The 23,360-nt window shown below is 47.6% G+C and overlaps 1 protein-coding gene across 1 annotated transcript in view; it reads left to right on the top strand.

The window, feature by feature from the left end:
- Positions 1 to 23,360, top strand: part of LOC132465756 (short transient receptor potential channel 7-like) — a 47,426-nt gene that overhangs the window by 21,380 nt on the left and 2,686 nt on the right. The window contains 5 exon segments of the mRNA XM_060062511.1: positions 2,068 to 2,284; positions 3,363 to 3,596; positions 6,395 to 6,659; positions 18,204 to 18,399; positions 18,931 to 19,152. Coding sequence (XP_059918494.1) covers positions 2,068 to 2,284; positions 3,363 to 3,596; positions 6,395 to 6,659; positions 18,204 to 18,399; positions 18,931 to 19,152 — 1,134 coding nt within the window.

The raw sequence follows: 23,360 nt of genomic DNA on the forward strand, positions 1-23,360 counted from the left end.
ATGTCTATTTTGTTGCGTGTATGTCTGTGTGAGTGTTTGTGTCATATATGTGCAGTGTTCCTACTTGTGCATTTTTTTATGTACGTGCGTGGATGTTTGGGTGCTTGTTTTTGTCTGCTATGTGTGTGTGTTTGTGGTGCACTGTCTGCATCGATGTGTGTGTGTGTGTGTGTGTGTGTGTGTGTGTGTGTGTGTGTGTGTGTGTGTGTGTGTGTGTGTGTGTGTGTGTGTGTGTGTGTGTGTGTGTGTGTGTGTGTGTGTGTGTGTGTGTGCGTCTTCTCTGTATGCATACATGCTTATGGGCCTGTATATGTGTTTGTGTGCGTGCCCGTTCGTTAAGGAACTAGAGCTGTAGCGACGCGTCGATGACGTCGACGTGTCGACGTCAAAAATTCGTCGACGTCAAATTTCTCCGTCGACGATTTTCGAGGACAATGGACAACAACACAGAGAACACAGTTCGCACTTTGCTGAGTCTGTTGCTTATTTGGATATATGTTTACCGTTTAATGGGAAAGAAGGCTCGTCGCCTTTATTATGTCCGTGGTCGTCGCATGGACTATACGTCATCCAGCTCAGGTTGCGTAGCCGTGCGTGTGCGCGACTGCGCGTGTCGGCTCATTAGCATCTGTACCGTAGCGGCCCGTACCGTAGTAGCACACCTCTCCCAAGTGGCCAAATTGGCCCGGCCTGGCCAGACTGGCCACACTCACACTGGCAGATTTGAGCACGGCTGGCCTTTCATTTTGTATAACAGAGAAACTATTTTATTTATTTTATTTTGTGTAAAGCAGAAGGTTTTTTGCTGTGCAAAACTGTTGTTAAATAAAGTATATTATTAAGAATTTTTTGGTATTTATTTGAGATACATTATGGTTTTTATTAATCGAGCAACAGAAATAGATAACCATCCAATTAGTCATTCGATTAGTCGACTAATCGATGAAATAATCGCCCGATTAATCGTTTAAAGGGGACTTATTATACCACCAGGTGTGAGTGTGATTAGCCTTACAAGCCGTTTCGAAAATCTGCCTAATATGACATCACTAGTGGGTGTGTCCACCTAGATCTGTGCTGGATAGATGAGCAATGTTTACTTCAGTCCACTGGGTAGGCTGGTAGATAGATCTATCCAGCACAGATCTAGGTGGACACACCCATTAGTGATGTCATATTAGGCAGATTTTCGAAATGGCTTGTAAGGCTAATCACACTCACACCTGGTGGTATAATAAGTCCCCTTTAATAAATAATCGTTTACCCCCAGCCCTATAAGGAACCCTTATTTTTATCAGAGCATTGTGTGAGCGCTGGCTCCAGGTGGAATGGAGCATTACCATAAACGTCCTCCGCTGTCCGCTAACACGAGGAGCCCTCCGAGAGCCCTCCAACGCGCTGGCACCCCGGCACACCAGCTGCTTCCTGCCGGCTGGAATGATTGCTGCACACGATGAACAATCATGATATCCTCCTGTGTCGTGTATGTGTGCGTGTGTGTCATTGTGTGTGCCCGTTAGTGTGTGCGTTCGGGATTGGGTGCCTGTGCGTGCATGTGTGCGATTGTGTGTGCCCGTGAGTGTGCGTGTGGGATTGGCTGCCTGTGAGTGTGTGAGTTTATGATTGTGTGGCTGTGTGTTCATGTGCGTGTGTGATTGTTGCGTAATTTGATGTGAAAGTGATTCTGAGGGGATGGTGAAAATGACCAAAAATGGAAATAAAAAGCTAGATATATAGACATAAAAACTAGATGGATGGACATAAAAAGCTAGATAAGTAGACATAAAAAGCTAGATGGACCCCAAAAAGCTAGATGAATAGACATAAATAGCTAGATAGATTGATAAACAAACAGCTGGATTGTAATTAACATAAAGACATCTATATAGACATACAAGTCACATAAACTGTTCGATGTATAGATCAATATGTTAAAGTTCACATTAACTTTGTTATTTACAGGCAAAACACTTTATAGTATTTTTCCAATTTGCCAAAAAAACACGTAATTCTGAGTGGAAATGACGGACAGATTGACTGAGCTTCTCCATCGCCCCCCCCCCCCAGTTTGGTCAGATCCTGCGCAGCCCCTTCATGAAGTTCGTGGCCCACGCCGTCTCCTTCACCATCTTCCTGGGCCTGCTGGTCATCAACGCCTCGGACCGCTTCGAGGGGGTCAAGAACCTGCCCAACGAGACCATCACGGACCACCCCCGCCAGGTCTTCAGGGTCAAGACCACCCAGTTCTCCTGGACCGAGATGCTCATCATGAAGTGGGTGCTTGGTGAGTCTCCCGCTGGACCCGTGAGCACACACACGCGTGCACACACACACACACACACACACACACACACACACACACACACACACACACACACACACACACACACACACACACACACACACACACACACACACACACACACACTCGTATGCATGGACATAATCCGCAAGTAGCCACGCATGAAGGACCGTACTAAGAAATGAACAGATCCACATGAACACGCACGCACATGCAGGCCAACATACATAAACCAACACACATTCACATGCAGGCCCAAACAAACAAACAAACAAACAAACAAACACATGCACATGCAGACTCAAACACACATACAGACACACACAAACCCGCATGCACACGGGCACACACAAAGCGATGCATATAAACTCACATACACAAACAAACACACAGGCACACAAACGCATATATACACACACAGGCACCCACTCACATGCATTAATGTACACACTCAGACACAATCACCCCTTCAATCTTGAGGTCAGCCACCAATGTCAAGCATCCAGTTGGATTCAAGGAAATGGGAACAGGAAGTGGAGTGTGTTATGAAGACAGAAGGAGGTATATTTAATAGGTAGGCTGAATGCACCATGGGGGCTGAGGGGGTTCAGCGATCTGCCCGTTCAGTAATGAATTTATATTAAATGATTAGCTCCACAAGGGAATCGATGGATATTAATAAAACAACAGCCGACACATTTAAGTAGTATGTTAACCCGGAGAGGGGAGAGGTTATGAGGGAATTACCAAACACATAAATTGGTGTTTGAAAGCTCACACAACTGCTTTCCTTCTGTGTGTGTCTCTATGCATTAGCTGTGCGTGTGTTTGTGTGTGTGTGTGCATATGTGATTGTGTGTGGTATTACCTGTGCTGAGTGTGTGTGTGTGTGTGTGTGTGTGTGTGTGTGTTGTATTACCTGTGTTGAGTGTGTGTGTGTGTGTTGTATCACCTGTGTGTGTGTGTGTGTGTTGTAAAACGTATGTGTGTGTTTAAACTGTGTGTGTGTGTGTGTGTCTTGGTGTGTATAACATGTGTGTACCTGTTCACGCCCCCCTAGGCATGATCTGGTCCGAGTGTAAGGAGATCTGGGTGGACGGCCCCCGGGAGTACGTCATGCACCTGTGGAACGTGCTGGACTTCGGCATGCTCAGCATCTTCGCCGCATCCTTCACGGCCCGCTTCATGGCCTTCCTCAAGGCGTCCAAGGCCCAGCTGTACGTGGACCTGCACGTGCCGGACGAGGACCTGAGCAGCGCCACACTGCCCGAGGAGGTGGCCTACTTTACCTTCGGTACGCCGCCTTGGGCGGGAGGGGCCGTGTGGGTTGGTGGGTGGGAGGGAGCAAGGGGTGGGTCTGTGTGGGTGTAAGGGCGTGCAAGGCTGTGTGGGTTGGTGGGGGTTTGTGTGGGGGGGTAGGAGGGTGAGTTTATAGGGGGGCCACACACGTGGATCTGTGTGTGTGTGTGTGTGTGTGGGGGGGGGGGTGAAAGGGTGTGTGTGTGTGTGTGTGTGTGTGTGTGTGTGTGTGTGTGTGTGTGTGTGTGTGTGTGTGTGTGTGTGTGTGTGTGTGTGTGTGTGTGTGTGTGTGTGTGTGTGTGTGTGTGTGTGTGTGTGTGTGTGTGAAAGATATAAAGTGAAGAAAAATTGCTGATTCCCAACACTTCTCTGTAATCTACCTGCAGATAATCATAGTGTTCCTCTAGGGGAGCAACTGGCTTTGTGGGAAAGGTGTTCTGTCAGACAAACTACTAAAGTTTGCTGCCAGACAAAGTCGGCTGAAGTAATCTGGTCTAATGCTGACAGAGAGAAACTCAGATCCACTGATTCCTCCAAGATGTATTAAATCTATATCGTAATGAAGTGTAATCAATGAGCCCATTCGGCTTAAAAGAATAAAACACTTTCACGCTCCTTATTTTCAAATTACGAGATGGATAATTAATTCGTTTTCAACTGGATTTTAACGGCAAAATCCATTTCTGAATAAGAAATTGCATGAATAAAAGAGATGCAAAAATGATGACGTGGTCTAGTTCATGCGATGTGTGTGGTTAGGGTGTTACAGCTTGGTGTGTGAGTGATCTTGTGTAGCTGTAGGGTGGTGTTACAGCTTGGTGTGTGAGTGATCTTGTGCAGCTGTAGGGTGGTGTTGCAGCCTGGTGTGAGAGTGATCTTGTGTAGCTGTAGGGTGGTGTTGCAGCCTGGTGTGAGAGTGATCTTGTGTAGCTGTAGGGTGGTGTTGCAGCCTGGTGTGAGAGTGATCTTGTGCAGCTGTAGGGTGGTGTTACAGCTTGGTGTGAGAGTGATCTTGTGTAGCTGCAGGTTGGGGTTGCAGGCTTGGTGAGAGATTACCGTAGTTGTTATGTTTTTGTATTATCTAGTCTTTCTCAAGATTCCTCAAGGAGCCCTGTGAAAATGAGACTGTTGGTCTCAACGGTTCTTTCTTAGATTAAAAAGAAAGGAACGTACAACAATGATGATAAAGATGAATTTGAATGTCATTGATTCTCTAATGTGTTACTCTCTGCCAACATTAGACCGGATGACTTTTATTCAACCGAAGACCGAATCGGTCTGACATTCAAAAACCTTAGGCCCTCACCATGTAGGGCCTAAGGTAAATATACATTTAAATATGGCACGTAGCAGGCAGGAAAGTGGGGAGGCCATGGGCTATTGGACTCCGGCCATTGCAGCTAGGGCCCCTTGAATATTTTTATTTACAAAAATCCACCCCTCTCGGCGTCCCTGTAGACACACACACACACACACACACACACACACACACACACACACACACACACACACACACACACACACACACACACACTTGATTGATGGTGCACACAATACCCCGACTCACCGACCAGGTAAAGGTTAAAGTTAGAATAATGGAAGGCTTATTATTTCATCTAAGAAGAACAAGAGGTTTACGGTCAACGCTGGGCCAGTAAGTCTGACCAGGTTGTTTTTGCTGGAGCTATTAAGAGTGGTCTAACCTTTACTACTCCCTCCAGGCAATAATGATGGAGAGCAATGAATTACATATGGTCAGTCAGCCAGAGGGGAGGGGAGGTAAAGTGGGTTCAGATAAGACCAGATCAAATAAGTTGGTTTGAGGTCCATATGAAGGAACTGTCCTTCTTCCTTAAGACTACTCCATCACTGTTACCATAGTGATGTTATAAAGGAGGTGTTTCCTCCACTACCAACCCCCCCCCTCCCCGACACATGCACACAAAGATACAGGCACAGACAAAGAGAGAGAGGGATCAGAGTTAAACCAAACAATACTTAATATAAAACACAACAGATTCACAACGTGTATTATGGATTGAGAGTGAACACACAGTGTAAGCTGGCGGCTCCTTAAAAGATGATAAAGTCTGTGTTCGACGCTAAGAAGTTCATCCCTTTGAGCCAGGCCCCTTTACTGTTGCTGCACATGTAAGACAGCGCACTTGGCTCCCAGTGTCCCTTAAACTTTTAAAGGGAGCCTTTATCAGTGCTGTCATCTTGTGGCGTGAAGCTGTCATGACACGCCATAGGTTTAATTAGGACAGCCCGCAGCACTGCTGCGCTGGCCTCCTGGTTCTCATCACACAATAATGAGCTAATTTCCTCTGGGGGCTTTTTTGTATTGAGTAAGACAAAGGCCATGTTCTCTTTAATGTCACTGGTCGTTTTTGGTTAGTGGTGATACTGCTTGTGAATGTCATCTAAGTAGGAAACGACGCTGGGTAAAGGAAGCATGTGAAAAGAGGACAATGATTACTCATGGTGTACCGCAACAATTTGTTTGTCGCGGTACACATTATAGACATTATTTTTTTATGGTTTTTTTATTTTGATCTGTGTGAATAGACAGACAGAATTCTTTTTTGAGGACATTGTGAAATAACGTTCTCCTTTCAACGCCCAAATCCAAAAAAAGCGATGAATTAGTGTGGGACAAAATGTTGGACTATAATTGAATTTTTTTGATTTTTGAAGTCGATGAAAACATCACACAACATGCTGTCCAATATAAATCATCCCATCGCATTTAGATGCAATTTCCCCTCAACCGGCCTCTTTCCCGGTCTCCAGCCAGGAACAAGTGGAGGCCCTCGGACCCCCAGATCATCTCGGAGGGCCTGTACGCCATCGCCGTGGTGCTGAGCTTCTCTCGCATCGCCTACATCCTGCCGGCCAACGAGAGCTTCGGGCCGCTGCAGATCTCGCTGGGTCGCACCGTCAAGGACATCTTTAAGTTCATGGTGATCTTCATCATGGTGTTCGTGGCCTTCATGATCGGCATGTTCAACCTGTACTCCTACTACCTGGGCGCCAAGTACAACCCCGCCTTCACCACGTGAGTACCGCCGCCGCTCGTCCCGAAGGGGGAGAGGGGGGAGAGATGGGAGGAGGGGGTGTAATGAGTTGGGGCATGTACAGGGAGCCGGTCGTTACCGTGTAATGAACCCCGACAGGGTGATGGATGCGGGACCTTGAATCTCCCTGTCATGATGGTTATGATTTTCGCGATAATGACCGGGCTTGTTGTACGTACGTTTCCGTTCGGTGGGGTGGGGGGGGGGGGGGGGGGGGGGCGCTGAAATGATACCAACCTTTCGGAGGGGTTAAATAATCACTCACCTGTTTTGACGGATCTTGCTTTTAACGGCGATGGAACCTGTCTCTGTGAATCCCGGCATTACCCTATGAATACACTGAGCTGAATCGGTAATCGGGTTCCGCTCCATGCAGCGCCGCTCCTGCGCATCCAGGCCCTTCCTTCCTCCTTCGATCGTTGGTGGGGGCCCCATGAATAACGGAGGGCCCCTGTCAACACGTTTCCAATTAGTCTGCTGTTTTTATCCCCGCTAAAGGACATGGCCATGGGCATGTAGCCCTGGGAGATTGGTGCCCAGTAGGATATTGACCTTTTTCGCTTCCTCCCCTTCTCAGAGTTCCTGCTGGGATATATTGAGTCCTTGGTCTTGAATCGGTTGCAAAAGATTGAACCTTAATGTCTCTCCGCTTTCACAGGGGAAAACAGGGCTGTTTGTTACAATTGAATGAGGGGCCAGTTGTTAGGCAACTCATGATTCACGTCGCAAAAGGAATCCATGAGGATCTAATTTTAAGGCCGTTGTGATGGGTAAACAGAGTAAACATTGCATTTTCTACTGCTGGTAGACAATTGACCATGTCCCTCACCCTGCCTATTAAGCTCCTCTGTCTGCCACCTTGAGTATGGGCTGGTGAGTCTTTCATTATCAATGACCTGCAGTTACCGGTTCACGTGGCTGATGAAATGGCCTGAGCCTTGTCTGACCACAAGGTAAATATATTTTGTCATGACTCGTGAGTGAGGGATTTAGAAGTTGTGTTTGCTCGTGTGTCAACTCCTAATGATTTTGATTTATTTTGTTTTATTAATTGCTCGTTGAAGCCATCCGTCTCTCTGTGGTGTGACTGGATTGTTAAAGCACCGTCTTTCTCTGCCGTCACTCATCCAGCAGTGGAAACAACTTTGAGGCGCCCAATTTTAGTTTGGCGACCGCCCAAACCCTCCCTTATCCTCTCCTCCTCACCCTCTCCTCACCTCTCCTCACCCTCTCCCTCCCTCCCTCTCTGCCTCCCCTGCCCGGGGGCGAAGATGCTCTCACAACTTAAGAGATTCCATTAGAGTCCATTAGTCAGGATGACTCATTGTCCTTCCTTCTTGTCTAGTTCAGGCCGTTGTCTATTGGGTTTGATGCCAGCTAGAGTGGCACTGCCCTGTACTTAGTGGCCCTGTGGCCTGTTAGCCCTTTTGCCTCCACACTATTCCACAGAACAAGGAGCTCTGTTGCTCGTGTACAACCTGTTGTCCAGGCGACGCAGAGCTCTGCCGTCCTTCAACCGGAGGGCACGTCCCTGAAGGCTATGTTTCAAACGTGTGCAGTGCATTCAGGCTTCTAATAGAAACATGTGTCCCTGCCTCTCCTTCCATGTTCTCTGCTCCACACGCAGACAGCACTATTGTGGTGTTTACGGCGCCATAAACACACTTTAGCTTGTCAGTTCTGTTGCCTCTCCGACTGTTTTCTTCCGATAGTTTCGGCCGGTGCCGGGAGCTGCATTCAATTGCTGTGATGTCAGGAAGAGAACTCTGTGGTTTTGGCTGTGTTCCCCAGGCGTGCCACTAGGGGTCTCTCTAGCTCCGAGTCATGGCAGGTAAACACAAGGGCATATGAGAGAAAATGAGTTAAACCACCATTAAAGTAATCATGTTTGTTCTTTGCTACTCGTACATCTCACGGTTGAAAGGTTATTACCCATCTGTTCATTCTTTCCCTCCGACGATACGCACGCTCCCATCAATCTGTCTTTTTACTGTTATCTGTCTGGTGGTTCTGTGTCTGTGTGCCCAAAGTGTTTGATAAGGCAACAATGTATTGTGCTGCTGTGCCCAGTTCTTTGAGTTCCCGTTCTGTCTCCAACTCTTTTAATCCCTTCCTTCCGAATTTAAATCGATGTTTGTTGCGGCGCAGTGGATCGTGGATATGCGTGTGTGTGTATGGGTGTGGGAGGGTGGGTGGGTGGGTGGGTGTGCTTGTGTTTTGCTGTGTGTGTGTGTGTGTGTGAGAGCATGCCTTTGTGTGTGCTTGTTTGTGTTTGCCTGCATGTGTGTGTGTATTTGTATATGTGTGTGTGTTTGTTTGCGCTAGCGTGTGTGTGTGTGTGTGTGCCAGCGGAGGTGCATTCACGCGTGCATGTGTGGCTGGCTGGGTGGGGTAGGGTGGTGTTTTGGATCAGCAACGGACAGTGGGAAGCAGGTGGAGCTGGTAATGATACCTCAGGAGGAGTACACTCTGGCAGTCGGGGGAGAAGTGGACGGAGAGGGAAGTCAGACCCCATCAATATTCCTCCCTCTAACGCTCCTCTCTGTGTCTCCTCCTCCTCCTCCTCCTCCTCCTCCTCCTCATGTCTCCTCCTTCTCTATGTCTCCTCCTCCATGTGTCTCCTCCTTTATAAATTTCCTATATGTCTCCTCCTCCTCTTTATGTCTCCCCCTCCTCTAGATGTCTCCTCCTCCTCTTTATATTTCCTCCTCCTCTTTATGTCTCCTCCTCCTCTTTATGTCTCCTCCTCCTCTAGATGTCTCCTCCTCTTTATATCTTCTCCTCCTCTTTATGTCTCCTCCTCCTCCTCTTTATGTCTCCTCCTCCTCTAGATGTCTCCTCCTCCTCTAGATGTCTCCTCCTCCTCTTTATGTCTCCTCCTTCTCCACTATATGTCTCCTCCTCCTCTTTATTTCTCCTCCTCTTTATATCTCCAGATTCCACGCGATGTTGGCGTCACATACGTTGGTTCGGAGTAGCGTTGGCTACGAGCGTCGTTATGCGGGATCGGGCTTCTGTATCCTGTGTAGCGTGACGCGGTCAGCAGTTAGCGATGTGGCGTCTGCGACACGCCAACCATGCTCCGACGTCATTACTAGCGTCATTGTAACTTCTGAAAAACACTGACGTTGATACATATATATATTTTGCGACGGAATGCGTCACGGTGAACATGTCCAGGCAAAGTCTCAGCGAGCTGTAATGAGGCGGCAATCGTAAGTAGTCAAGGTGACCATTGTGAAGGAAAAGAATTGTGTCCCGCCATTTTGTGTTTTTGTGTGTATGATGATAACGCACACACACAAACAGCTGGAGAGGACTTTAATGAGGACTAAGCTGTTAGCCACACAGCCATCCATCCCAGGAGGCGGAGTCAGAAACACAGGCTGGGTGATTCACACATGTAATTTCACACGGACACACACAAAAACGCACACACAGACACACAATGGACCCGACCAGGCACTCAAAGCAGTTAGGTCCCCACACGTCTGGAGCACACTTACACTTAGGCAGACACACACACACACACACACACACACACACACACACACACACACACACACACACACACACACACACACACACACACACACACACACACACACACACACACACACACACACACACACACACACACACACACACACACACACACATATACACACACACACACTGTATTTAAATCATTTTCCTCTATCTGCCTTGCAAATTGTTATATTTGCACATGCACTCAGAGGTAGCAAACACTTGCCACAATCACACACATACATACACATGCACACACGGACACACACACAAATGCAGAGTGCAGGATCTATGAGATTTGGATCTTGACATCGCGGTGGCAACAGTAGTGCTGGTTCTATTTTGCAGTCAGTCGTGCATGGAGACAGAATGGTGTGTGTGTGTGTGGGGGACATTCACGGACAGGGGAGAGAGAATGCTAGGTAATAGTTGGAGGTAAAAACCGAAAGAAGGATGAGTGACAGAGCATAATGAGGAGAGGCAGGATGAAAGAAAGACAGGGCTTTGGAGGAGGTGCAGGTCGAGGTTAGCTCAGAGAAGAAGCGGGGATGAGGAGAAGAGGAACTCGGAGATGGACCTAGAAGAGAGAGAGACGTGAATTATAGAATGGCATTTCGATCTGTTGGCAGGAAGGACACATATTTGTCAGATGTGCTAGGTTTCTTTCTCTGGTTAGAAACTAAGCCAAATCGATAACGTTCCCAACCGAAAGCACATCAGAGAGAACTAATCTGCGTGAATATAAAATACAAGTTTGTTTTATCTGGCTTGTCCAAAACTAAAAACCAAATCAAACCCGATAGCAAAACAAACACTTTATATCCCTGCTTTAGCATTAATTAGGGAGCGGAATAGGATGACATATGTTAAAGGTTGGGTATGGAATTCTCTTTTTTGGCCATTTTTGCAAAATTACTTGAAACCGTTATCATAACCCACTTACAGCCACTGAGTTATAAGTACTGACATGAAAATTAAACAAGTCAATCATCTGTGGAACGGGCAGGGCTCGAAAAACTCCAGCCAATGATTTCCAGAACCACCGAGCGGCATTGGACAGTAAGTACGTCAATCAAACGGTCGTACTGCACTCCCCCTCCCCCGCTCCCCGCGCGTGACCCTTCGTGCACGTACTCAAAGCTCGTGACCCAGAGCAAGATTCTGTTTGTTGTTATCCTGCGGTAGCTACTGGAGCTAGCTAACTAGCTAATCCACATTTGGACCTAGCACTAGAAGACAACCCTAAACTCTAACCTAGCTAGCCTGGCTCGCTCTCACGCATCTGTGTTCGCGCTCGTGCATGATTGCGTGTCCATGTACTTGGAATGGGTGGAGTCAGAGTCAGCATTGAAGGAGAGGGGGTAGGACCATTCGAGTTGTGTATTTTCAAAATCTGCTGGCGTTTCGCAAATCCCATACCCAACCTTTGAGGATGAAAGGAAGAGGCGGTGACTAGGAAGGAAAAATAACCCTCTCATTCTCGCTCTCGCTCGCTCTCTCTCTCTTTCTTTCTTGTCGCTCTCTTTCTTTCTTTCTTTCTTGTCGCTCTCTCTTACTCTTTCCTCTTTCGCTCTCGCAGAGGTGGTCTGAGATCAGGACAAAAGCAGTCAGAGCCAGTGAAAGACATGATAGACAAGGGCCAAACGGAGAGTTAGAAGGTCAGACTGACAGCCAGCCCCAGACCCACAATGCCAGCCTATCCGGAGATCTTGAACGGACCTATTACTGTATGAGAGTGGGAGAATACACCTAAATATAGATATCATAGGCGGACAAAAGCACTAGAATAAGCACATATTCACCCACTTACAAGGGAAGCCAAATACATAAGGAGGCTGTAGACACACACACACACACACACACACACACACACACACACACACACACACACACACACACACACACACACACACACACACACACACACACACACACACACACACACACACACGCGCGCATAATTACACGTCCCATAATTGACGCTCACGTCAAAAATCGAACCAGCATCGATAATGTCATGTCGTTGCCCTGGCAACACGTACATGTCCGTCGTAACAACGGGCCGCCATGTCTTTATTGAATTGGCAGAATGAGAGATGATACAGGGGATCTGGAGGGAAGGTCCCCGAGTGCTCTATCAGATTAGAGCCACGCACGCTGAGCTCCCATGACTTCTAGATGGAGGGCGGGGGAGATGAAACTCAAATGGTTGAGAGAGTGATCTATGAGACGACAGAGGAAAGATGAGGAGGTAATAAGCATCTCACAAATTAGTTGTGTGTGTGTGTGTGTGTGTGTGTGTGTGTGTGTGTGTGTGTGTGTGTGTGTGTGTGTGTGTGTGTGTGTGTGTGTGTGTGTGTGTGTGTGTGTGTGTGTGTGTGTGTGTGTGTGTGTGTGTGTGTGTGCGCCCAAAGCCCACCCCCTAATACCTTCAGCAACTAGTGTGCATCTATAGTTGGCGCTTATGGTCTAATCTACACACAATCACACACACACAGTTGTGAATGTCATAATAACGCTGACGACATACTTAACCAAGTGAACACATGTTTATATGTAAGTATGTAAGGTAACTTTATTGTAAGGTATAGTACTTAAATGTAAACCTACTCATATCCATCATCAATCACCTTTCCTCTCCCCCTATCATGCACAGGTTCACATAATGTACACACACACAAAATGCGCGCACACACACACACACACATACACACACACAGGGTTAGCAATCGACTACGATTCCCTAAAGCCTGAGTTAAGCAAGGATCCCGCCCCCCCTGCCGTCACCATGGTGACGGGTGTGGGGGAGAGAAACTTAATCTTGATTAAGTATTTCAAGACATTTCCCACATAGTTCTGATTATCCTCCAGTTCTCCCAGTCTCCACCTGTATTAGAGGGGAGGGGAGGAGTGGTAGAGGAGAGAGATGCGAGGAGAGGAGGGGTGGAGCGGAAAGGTAGATTTGAGAAAAGTCAGAGGAAAGGAAATGAGGGATAGAGGGTAGGATAGGAGTGGTAGAAGGAAAGAGAGATGACAATCTTTGGAGTTGTTGCTTCACATGAAAACCCGGTGCTCTGTGTGCTTCATGCTTGAGGAAGAAACGTGTTCTTGACCAAACTATAAATCAGCTTGGAACAACAGCATTAGGATCCTCAGGAGTACAGCAACAGGCTGGGAGGATGATATAAAGGCTGTACAACCACAAGTTGGGACATAGTGATATATAATGAGGGTGCTGGGGAAGAACAAAGAGAGAGAGCGAGAGAGGGAGAGAATGACACAGAATAATGACTCCGGGCGTTTTAATAAATACAACGTTTCCTCTGGATCGCCCAGATGGGATCGCATGTTCACAACTGTAAAACAATGAACCAAGGCAGTGGGGCAAAAAACGAAATTAGAAAAATCTCATAACAAAGAACTGATGAAAAGAATAGATAGTGAGACGGCAGAAGACATGAGGAGGACAAGAACACCTTTTGACAGGAGATTAGTTTGGAGAGAGATGGAGAGCTAGATACACGAACAGATAGAGGGAAACAGAGAGGGGGAGAGAGAGAGAGGAACAGATATAGGGATGGAGAGGGAGAGAAAGAGGGAGACACAGACAGAGATGGAGGGAGACAGGGAGAGAAAGATCTAGAGAGACAGATAGAGGTGAGAGAGAGAGAGAGAGAGCGAGAGGAACAGATAGAGGGATGGAGAGGGGGAAACGAGGGGGACAGAGAGAGAGAGAGAGTGAGGGAGACGGGGAGAGAAAGATAGAGAAACAGGAATAGATAGAGGCAGAGTGAGCGAGAGGGAGATCGAGGGGGAGGGAGTATCTGTGTGTGTGTGTTAAGGGGGACATGGTGGATTTGTCCGTGTCGTGGTCTGATTTTGGTTTGGACTGCTCCCACAGTACTGGTGGTGCTGTGACTCACCACCATCCCACACACAAAGCCACATGCTGCGTGTGTGTGTGTGTGTGTGTGTGTGTGTGTGTGTGTGTGTGTGTGTGTGTGTGTGTGTGTGTGTGTGTGTGTGTGTGTGTGTGTGTGTGTGTGTGTGTGTGTGTGTGTGTGTGTGTGTGTGTGTGTGTGTGTGTGCGCACACATTGCTAGAGGCTCACACATTGTGATCAGCCAATCTTAATAGCAGATAATGCCCCATTCTCCATCTGTGTCTCAGTCATCACTGGCATGGAATACCTACACCCATGCAACACATACACACACACACAAACAAAAACATACTGACTCCCTTTCAGTTAAGTTGAAATGGATTTTAGCAGTTCAAAACAAGGCGAGATGGAAGTTTTAAATAACTTTATCAGCCCACTCGCATTAAGTCTAAGAGTGATCCCGCTCCCTGGCTGATTGTGTCAAATCGAAGTAGATTTGAATCATTAATTAACCTCGGTTAAGGCTCCATGATTGCCATCATAACTATGTTTTCTCTTCTCCTGATTTGGGGGCACTGACACGACTGACAAAGTGGTGAAGAGAGTGGAGAGTATGTCGTTCTAACGACTTCCGGAGGGCCGGTTGAGAGCAGCCATTGATTCAAGTGCTAATTGAGACACAGCACGGACGTGGGCTGCCTAATTGTTCTCATTTTAGCATTTCCATATTCACCGATTCTAAATAGTCTTTTGCTTGAATTAAGACGTGGGAGGAAAAAAATGAGCTGCTTATAATATTATTTTGTTTAAAGGACATTGTGCTGGGAAATAATGAGGCTTCAGGGCAAGACGACTACAAATCCACGTCCTCTGGTCCACACTGATGGCTTGTGACGGGGCGCATAGCTTCCGTCAATGTTGCCTGTGTGTGTTTGTCTTGTTTGACTATGTATTCCGTTACCTTCATACTGTTTTAGAATCATTTAACAACCATGTCATTTATCATGCGCGCTACGGCAGTTTAATACAATCTTGCAAGTACCATCATTACAACGTTCTGTTTAATACCATTTACCATTAACGTCACCTGTTCTGTTGCAATAACCATTCAAACAAGTGTGTGTGTGTGTGTGTGTGTGTGTGTGTGTGTGTGTGTGTGTGTGTGTGTGTGTGTGTGTGTGTGTGTGTGTGTGTGTGTGTGTGTGTGTGTGTGTGTGTGTGTGTGTGTGTGTGTGTGTGTGTGTGTGTGGAAGAAAGTGCAGATATTTACCAGTGCATCATCAATTTCTATTCGGGTTGCATATCGCGTCTCCGTCTCCATGCTGCAGGGCTGAAACTCTTTAAAGTTCCCAGCGATTAAGGTGTATCAGACACTTCATGCGTCACAATTAAAAAGCAATTCCCTGAAACGACGACCCGGCCTACAAACCGATGGGAATAAACGCAGCCCTCCCTCCCTCACCCACCCTCTCGGGGCACTGAGCTCGGACATTTACTCCATGTAATCAGTGTGTGGTGGACACGCATCTCAGAAGCAAAGGACCCACCTTGCAGGTGGGTCCTTTGCTTCTGTCCCCTTACAGGGAGTTCTCTCACTGAGCAGACATGGAAGATACTGTTTCTGTCGGCGCAGGCTAATGATGCCTGGACAGAAACGGTACTAGTGATCACCGCCACTTACCTGTCATGGACTGGAACAGTGAGGCTGAAGTCACACTTCTGGGGACCCCATGAGTAACAAGATCCTTGTCGGGACTCGGAAACGACGCAGAGCTAGGCAGAGCTTCCTGGATTTGTAATGCCCCGTCGTGATACCGGGTCCACAAGGGGGCAGTGTAGCTTTTCCAACCGATTCTGTACAAGGGCTGAATTCGACGGAAGAGCATCTTGAGCACACTCTTATGTATGCGTGGGTCATCAGATGGCAAAATGGGTGTGGATGGTTTCTTGCGTAGCGACGCAAAACTTGGGTGCTCTTCGATCACTCTTAACGTGAACACATTGAAGACGAAAAGTTGAATTTTATTGTCGTGTTCACAAGTTTCTCGTGTGACCTCGTTGTATAACCTCGTTCATTGTTTTCAATTTTGTTTATAGAGGTCGGCTGCACAGTTTCAGCAGTCGAAACCTCCATGAACACTTGGAGACAGATGTTGTTCGGTAGGTTTACTGCTAATGAGCGGCAGCTTAAAAAGACTTGTTTAACAAAGAGCGTTCCTCATAAGCAGGATCATCACGTAGACAAAATAACGAACGCAAAAGATACAAAGGTGACTCGGTCGCACACCAAGACACACACAACACACACAGACACAGACACATACGAACTTTGGTTTTGTCTGTTCTTTCTGTGTTTGTTTGTTTGTGTGTGCGCATTACTTTTTTGTGTGCTCTCCTGAGCCATTATTTAAGCCCTTTCCCCTTCGCTGCGTGCGGTGCACCAGCGTCTTCTTCTCTTTTTAAGAGTAGTTTGCTGGGCTGGCTCCATCGGCGATCCCTCTGTCCAGGAGCCCACAGATCTCCAGTGCTGTCCTCCTCTTCCTCCGCTGTCCCCCCTCCGGCCATGAGGCCTCCTGGCTCTGAACCCTCCACAGTGTGTCTCCGAGCCTTGTGGAGACCCCTGACCACTTCTCATGGATTATTTATCTGCAGACATGCTTCCAAACAGTTTTCTTTGCAGACATATGCCCTATGGCGACCTAGCATCTCTGTGTGTCTCTCGCTCCTGCTCCATCTCGTCTGTTCCAATCTGTTGCTGGCCGCTGCTAGTCGGAGCATGATTGCCACGACGCTGGGCGGGAATCTGACAGTGGACCCTGCGAACGAAGATGCTCCGGCACATGGGGGACATCCTTAGAAGACTTGTGGCCGTTCATTTTGGTCCATCGGGGACGTGTGTGCGGCTTACGCCGTGCAATTAGTTTTTCTGAAGTGTTGAAGTCGAGTCAATATTTAACGCCATCATGCAGTTAAAAGACGCTGTTTCGCCCGGAGATGCTGAAACATGCGATGAAATCTAAGCAGACCAGGATGACGTTAACAGGCCATTAGGAATTGTGCACGGCTGAGCGGCCGGGATAGACAGAAAACCTGTGGCTTGATTAAAATAACTTAATAGTTGTAGTCGGGCAAATTGCATGCTCTCTTAAGTGTGTGTGTGCGTGTGTGCGCGCGTGCGCGCGCATGTGCATGCTCACACACGGGTGATGAAAGGATAAGGTGTTCAAATTGGATCTGACTCACCGGGTGATTTCATCAGTACCACCCCATAAACCCCTCTGTGAGAACATTACATTGGCTATCATGAGGTGTTCTTGCAGTGTGGCGACACACAGACACTCATGTGCTCACCTGGCTGTGGACTGCTTCCTTAGCAACCGTCACCTCTGTTAGCAAGCAAGCGTAGAGGTCTGTCATCGTATTGCTACCATTTCTGACGATTACCTTCAGGATGTCTGGCAACCAAGCCTTCTCTGACACTTGGGCGCTTCGTCTTTTAAGTTAAAACTGGGGAGTCGTTAAAACACATGTCGAGGTTCCTGTGTTCTGAGCAGCCCTCCCGTCTCTTCTGATTGGCTGCTGATGACCACATGGGCCGAGCTGTCTGGACGAAGGAGAACACAACCCTGGGGCTTTGATTTGTGTTACTAAATGCATCTCTCTTTCCCGCTCTCTCTCTCTCCCTCTCTCTCGTTCTCTCGGTCTCTTTGTCTCTGTCTGTCTGTCTGTCTGTCTGTCTGTCTGTCTGTCTGTCTGTCTGTCTGTCTGTCTGTCTGTCTGTCTGTCTGTCTGTCCTCTCTCACCTACCTCCTCTCACCTACCTCCCCTCCCCTCACCTATCTCCCCTCCTCTCACCTACCTCCCCTCCCCTCACCTACCTCCCCTCCCCTCACCTACCTCCCCTCACCTCTCTCTCACCTACCTCCCCTCACCTCTCTCTCACCTACCTCCCCTCACCTCTCTCTCACCTACCTCCCCTCACCTCTCTCTCACCTACCTCCCCTCACCTCTCTCTCACCTACCTCCCCTCACCTCTCTCTCACCTACCTCCCCTCACCTCTCTCTCACCTACCTCCCCTCACCTCTCTCTCACCTTCCTCCCCTCCCTCTGCAGGGTGGAGGAGAGCTTCAAGACCCTCTTCTGGTCCATCTTCGGGCTGTCCGAGGTCATCTCGGTGGTGCTGAAGTACGACCACAAGTTCATCGAGAACATCGGCTACGTGCTGTACGGCATCTACAACGTCACCATGGTGGTGGTGCTGCTCAACATGCTTATCGCCATGATCAACAGCTCCTACCAGGAGATCGAGGTGCGCAGACGTCGGCCAATCGCATCAGCCGCAGTCATGTGACCAAGTCAAGCCAATCAACACTTCCAGTGCTTATGTTGAAGAGGTTGTTAAGGAGGAAGAGGTTGTTAAGGAGAGGATTAGGTTGATTGTTTTTTAGAATGGCTTTAATTTGCAGTGTGTGCTTTACTTCAAACTTATTACTTCCGGCTATAACATGGACTTTGGAAGAAGCCGAGTCTGGTCTTGTCGGAATATAGATGGTTATGTAAATATCTATGTTGCATTTTTTGTACATGTATGCAGAAACTTGTATACATATTCAACATCAAGCTGAAAAGACGAGTAACAAGGAAAGGAGGTCAATGTTTATATGAAGAATGGTTTCTTAAACGTTCTTGTATAAAGAAGGTACCTTGGGAGGGAAGGAGAAAAACAATTAAGAAACTGGGGGGGGGGGGGGGGGGGCAATGAAATTAAAACAAAAATTAAGAGCCAATAAAAGCAGAGTGTATTGTAAGTATAACAAGTGTTTTCCGTGCGTCACTGCAGGAGGACGCCGACGTGGAGTGGAAGTTTGCGCGCGCCAAGCTGTGGCTGTCCTACTTCGACGAGGGCCGGACCCTGCCCGCCCCCTTCAACCTGGTGCCCAGCCCCAAGTCCTTCTACTACCTGGGGCTGCGCATCAAGGGCGGACTGGTGCGCCTCTGCAAGTCCAGCAGCCGTCACCACGACAACGAGGTGGAGATGGGCATGCTCCACTCCCGGCAAAAGGTATCTGACGTAAGAAACAACAATAATCGCTGTCTGTTCAGTAAAGATATTCCTAGCACAATATTTAGTACTATTTTTTAGTGGCAGTGTGTACAACACACAATAAGTGAGTAGGAGGGGTGTTTTTAGGGGAGTAAGGGAGTTGAAGGGGCAGGGGGGGAGGGGGGAGGGGTAATGCGTGGTCCAGGTGAACAAGTGTGTCTTGAGTCTCTTGCGGAAGCTGACGAGTGACTCTGCGGTCCTGACCTCGCCAGGGAGCTCGTTCCACCACTGCAGTGCCAAACCAGAGAAGAGTTGTGACTTTTGAAGAGTTGTTCGACCTTTGGTTGCTCCTAGCCATGGCGGTACCAGGCGTCCAGCTGAGGAACTTCAGCAGAATAGTTGGTCTGACTAACGCATTATATAAAAGCCGGAGAGGCGTAAAATACCCAAAGCAATGTCGACTAGCAACACCATAGAATCGGGGGTTCACTCCTAAAGAGTGTGAATGAAGGGGTGACTCCTGGTAATGTTGAGTTAGTCAGCAGGGCGGGAGATGTTCTGATAGAACAGTGTACCAGGGTCGTATACAATAACGACGTTGTGCATGTCATTACCGTCTCAAAGTGTGGCTCGCGTTACGAGCGCTTTTTTTATTTTCCTTCGCAGTTATTGGAATTCCTCTCCGTACCTCTGATCCGGGGTCGTGTTAACCGTCAGCGGCTATGGTTGGAGGCTAGAGAATTTGATTTGATGTGAGCCAATCATGGCGGTGTGCTCGGGCCAAGATAAGAGCTTGTGAAAGTGACGGCGCTAAAATGGCAGCTAGCGCTCTCATGGAGAGCATAGTCTCACAGTGAGCTGAAGTAAAACTAAAATGCAATGATTGCAATCCGCCTGCAGACATTCAGAACAGAGTAAGGTTAAGGTGACACATCATACCACCAGGTGTGAGTGTGATTAGCCGTTACAAGCCGTTTTGAAAATCTGTCTCTTCTGACATCACAAGTGGGCGTGTCCACCCAGATGTGTGCTGGATAGATCAGTCTACCAGCTTAGCCAGTGGACTATAGCAAATGTTGCTAATCTATCCGACATGCATCTAGGTGGACACACGCCCACTTGTGATGTTAGAAGAGGCAGAGTTTCAAAATAGCTTGTAACTGCTAATCACACTCACACCTGGTGGTATAATATGTCACCTATTAGGTTGGAATGTTTGTTGTTATTCTCCCACACGCACAACATGCTGGAAGCTTAAAATAAAGGCAGAACTAATGAATTACCTTTAGCCTACATGGACTTTGATTTGTTGAGGATTTGAAGGATGAAAAATCCACCGAGAAACAAACCTCTGCTTTACACGGCCAGAGACTTGCTGTAAAGTCAGACCATTCGCGAAAATAGATAGAGTAGTATAATATCTGATATGTATATATATTGTATTTAACGTTTTATACTTAGATTGTACTATATACCTGACCTGTTTATTTTATTGATCCCCTGCTTTGGCAATGAGTTGTAACTGGTCATTTAACAACATTTTGAGGAGATGATCTGCGGGTTGGTGAGGGGTGTCACATGCCACCGCACACCTTTTGCACTTTTTTTTTGCCGATTTCGGTGACCCAAAGGCAAAGCAAAATCATCTCTACAGATGTCATGTTTGCGATTGTCGATGCCGTTCATTTGTGAAACGACAGTCACTGCCCTCTAGAGGATTTATTGCGTAAAATCCATAACAACGCTGAAACCAGACGGAGGTATGAATGGTAGTTCCGGAGGCAACGTTTGGGGCAGACGGACGAATTTCGTCTGGATCTGGAAGGTATGAAGTGGCCTTACTGCATGAGTCACGTCGCCACGACAACGAAGTCGAGATGGAGACTGAACTCTCAGCAAAAGGTACAAAAAACGACCAAATAATTTCCCTTTAAAAGAGCTGTGTCGTTAAGCAACGGTGTCACCTAATGGGGTTACTAATTGCTGCCTGTACGAGCTGAATATTAGCACATCTATTTTCAGATGATTACATTTTCTATATTGTTGACTTGTTTTAGACACGTATTACTACATCATTCCCCGACTAATGGAACACACTGAATGGGTTGTTTAATTTTTCCTCACCCTGCATTTATTTTCCTTTAGAAGGAAACTACTTAAATCCTTTGTGATGTTAATATATTCATGATTTCTAAAGTACAGAAATCCCATTGGTCGCGTTGACATTTCAGACCTATAAAGGATATGTTATCCTATAGTCTGCGCTGCTCAGCTGTAGATTTAACCTGTAAACCACCGCCATGCATTCAAATAAAGACATGCTTCTGAATGGTAGTAGAAAAGTGAGACGGAGACTGTGAAGATAGCGAATGGGGAAAGGCCACACAGACACATACACACTTAGTCCTCTGTGAGTCAAGTGTTGCTTCAAGGGCCCTGAACATTCTTACGTGGAACCGTGTTCAGTAATGCCATGTCCAGGAATAACTCTGTACCACCTTCCAGTTCTCAACGGGGGCGGTACCACCCCCTGGGGGGCGTTCGCACAACCTAGGGGGGCGCTGGGAACGTGATTATTTTTTTTATTTTTTGGGGGGGATTTTAAACTTTCATGGTATTCAAATTTTTGGGTGAAAAAATTGACTACCTGAAATAAATAGCCTATTTTCATTTATTGGTTTCTAACCCCTCTACCGTCTCAGCTACTTTTTACTGTCTATGCGCAGTGGAACAGTGGTCATACAGACAGCGCGGTTCGGTCCTGCACACACCCGGACTCCCGTTACATCAGCTATCGTCATGATAGTAACGCTGATAAACATAACCCAAGTTCTCTGGTTAACAGTTCAATAACCAACACAACACAATCAAACATGGCAGATAGCAAGAAAAAAATAACATTAAAACAAAAAATTGTTTCAGCCCGTTTTCCTCCTTCCTCTTGCTGTTGTTCAGTTACAGCTGCTCTTAGCGTAGTCTCCTCGAAAAGACTGTTGCATTTCAAATACAAATATATATAGGCCTAAGTAGGCCTCTGGGCCAGGCCGCTGTCACGGTGCCCGCGGTTACCGGGCCATTCATTCATTGACGTGGACGTCGGGAGGTGCGGGAGACACGGGAGTGCTGTGCATGTCATGAATATTCATTTATATTTATTTTTCACCAAAACCGAATCAGAGGGCATTCATTGCTATTTGTGACCACCGCAAAGTGTGAGTGGGGTTGTTAATTTATTTTGGGTGCCAGGGGGGGCGGTGGGTGCCAGCGGTTCAGGGTAAGGTCAGGGGGGCGTTCGCTCAAAAAAGGTTGAGAACCACTGCTCTACATTGATATTCTGATAGGATTTTGAAGAGTAAAATGCAGTACAAAAGAGGAACGAGGTGGTTTTCCCTGCATGGTGCGAGCATGTCCCAGCTGCCCGGCTCCCTCTCCCGGGCTACTGGCGGCTCCTCCAGAGCCTGGGGCCAGCTATTACCCGGCCCATTGCGTCTGCCTGTGTCTGGTCCCGCCGACAGGGCCAGGGAGCACTAGGGCGTGGAAGATGGCGCCGTGCTCTACTGCCCCCGCAAGCTCTTCTCCAGGCGCCCTCCATGTTCCCTGACAGCCGCTCGGGGGGGGGGGGGGGGGGCGGGGGGGCAAGCATTCAAGCGGTCAATATGTAAACGCAAACCTCGCCACTGCACCCACATGCCAGCTCAGACTTTGTCAGACGAGACAGTGCAGCCTTTCTGACGGTACGGGTTGAGACCCGTTCCCATTCCCGCATTCTGGGTGAACCCCCGTCCGAGCGACATGTCTACCGCTTCTGGAGAAGGGACAAAGGTCGTCAAAGGGAAGTATGGATGTTTTTAAAAAGCCAATCAAAGGAGAGAAGGAAAGGGCAACCAGCTCCTCAGTGGGGGAACGAGACGGCGTCTCTACTAGATTAATAAAAACAATCATGGTTTAACCAATAGTAGGACTGAACGTTGTTGGTCAGGGTTCCCTTACCTGTGGTAACCTTTATATTGTTTGTTTATGCCTGTGTTTTTTGAGATTCCCGAAGGATGGCTGCTGATTGATCTTCCATAATTGGTTTAACAGACAATCTTCCACGTGAAACTCTCCATCAACAGCACCACTAGCGCCGCGTAGCTCTGGGAGGCAGAGATAAAATGCTAATTCGGCAACTGCAGCTGTATCTTGCAAAATGTCAAGATGTAAAACAATACAGGCAAGCAAGTTAA

This window comes from Gadus macrocephalus, chromosome 10 (genome assembly GCF_031168955.1).
Source record: "Gadus macrocephalus chromosome 10, ASM3116895v1".
Taxonomy (NCBI): domain Eukaryota; kingdom Metazoa; phylum Chordata; class Actinopteri; order Gadiformes; family Gadidae; genus Gadus; species Gadus macrocephalus.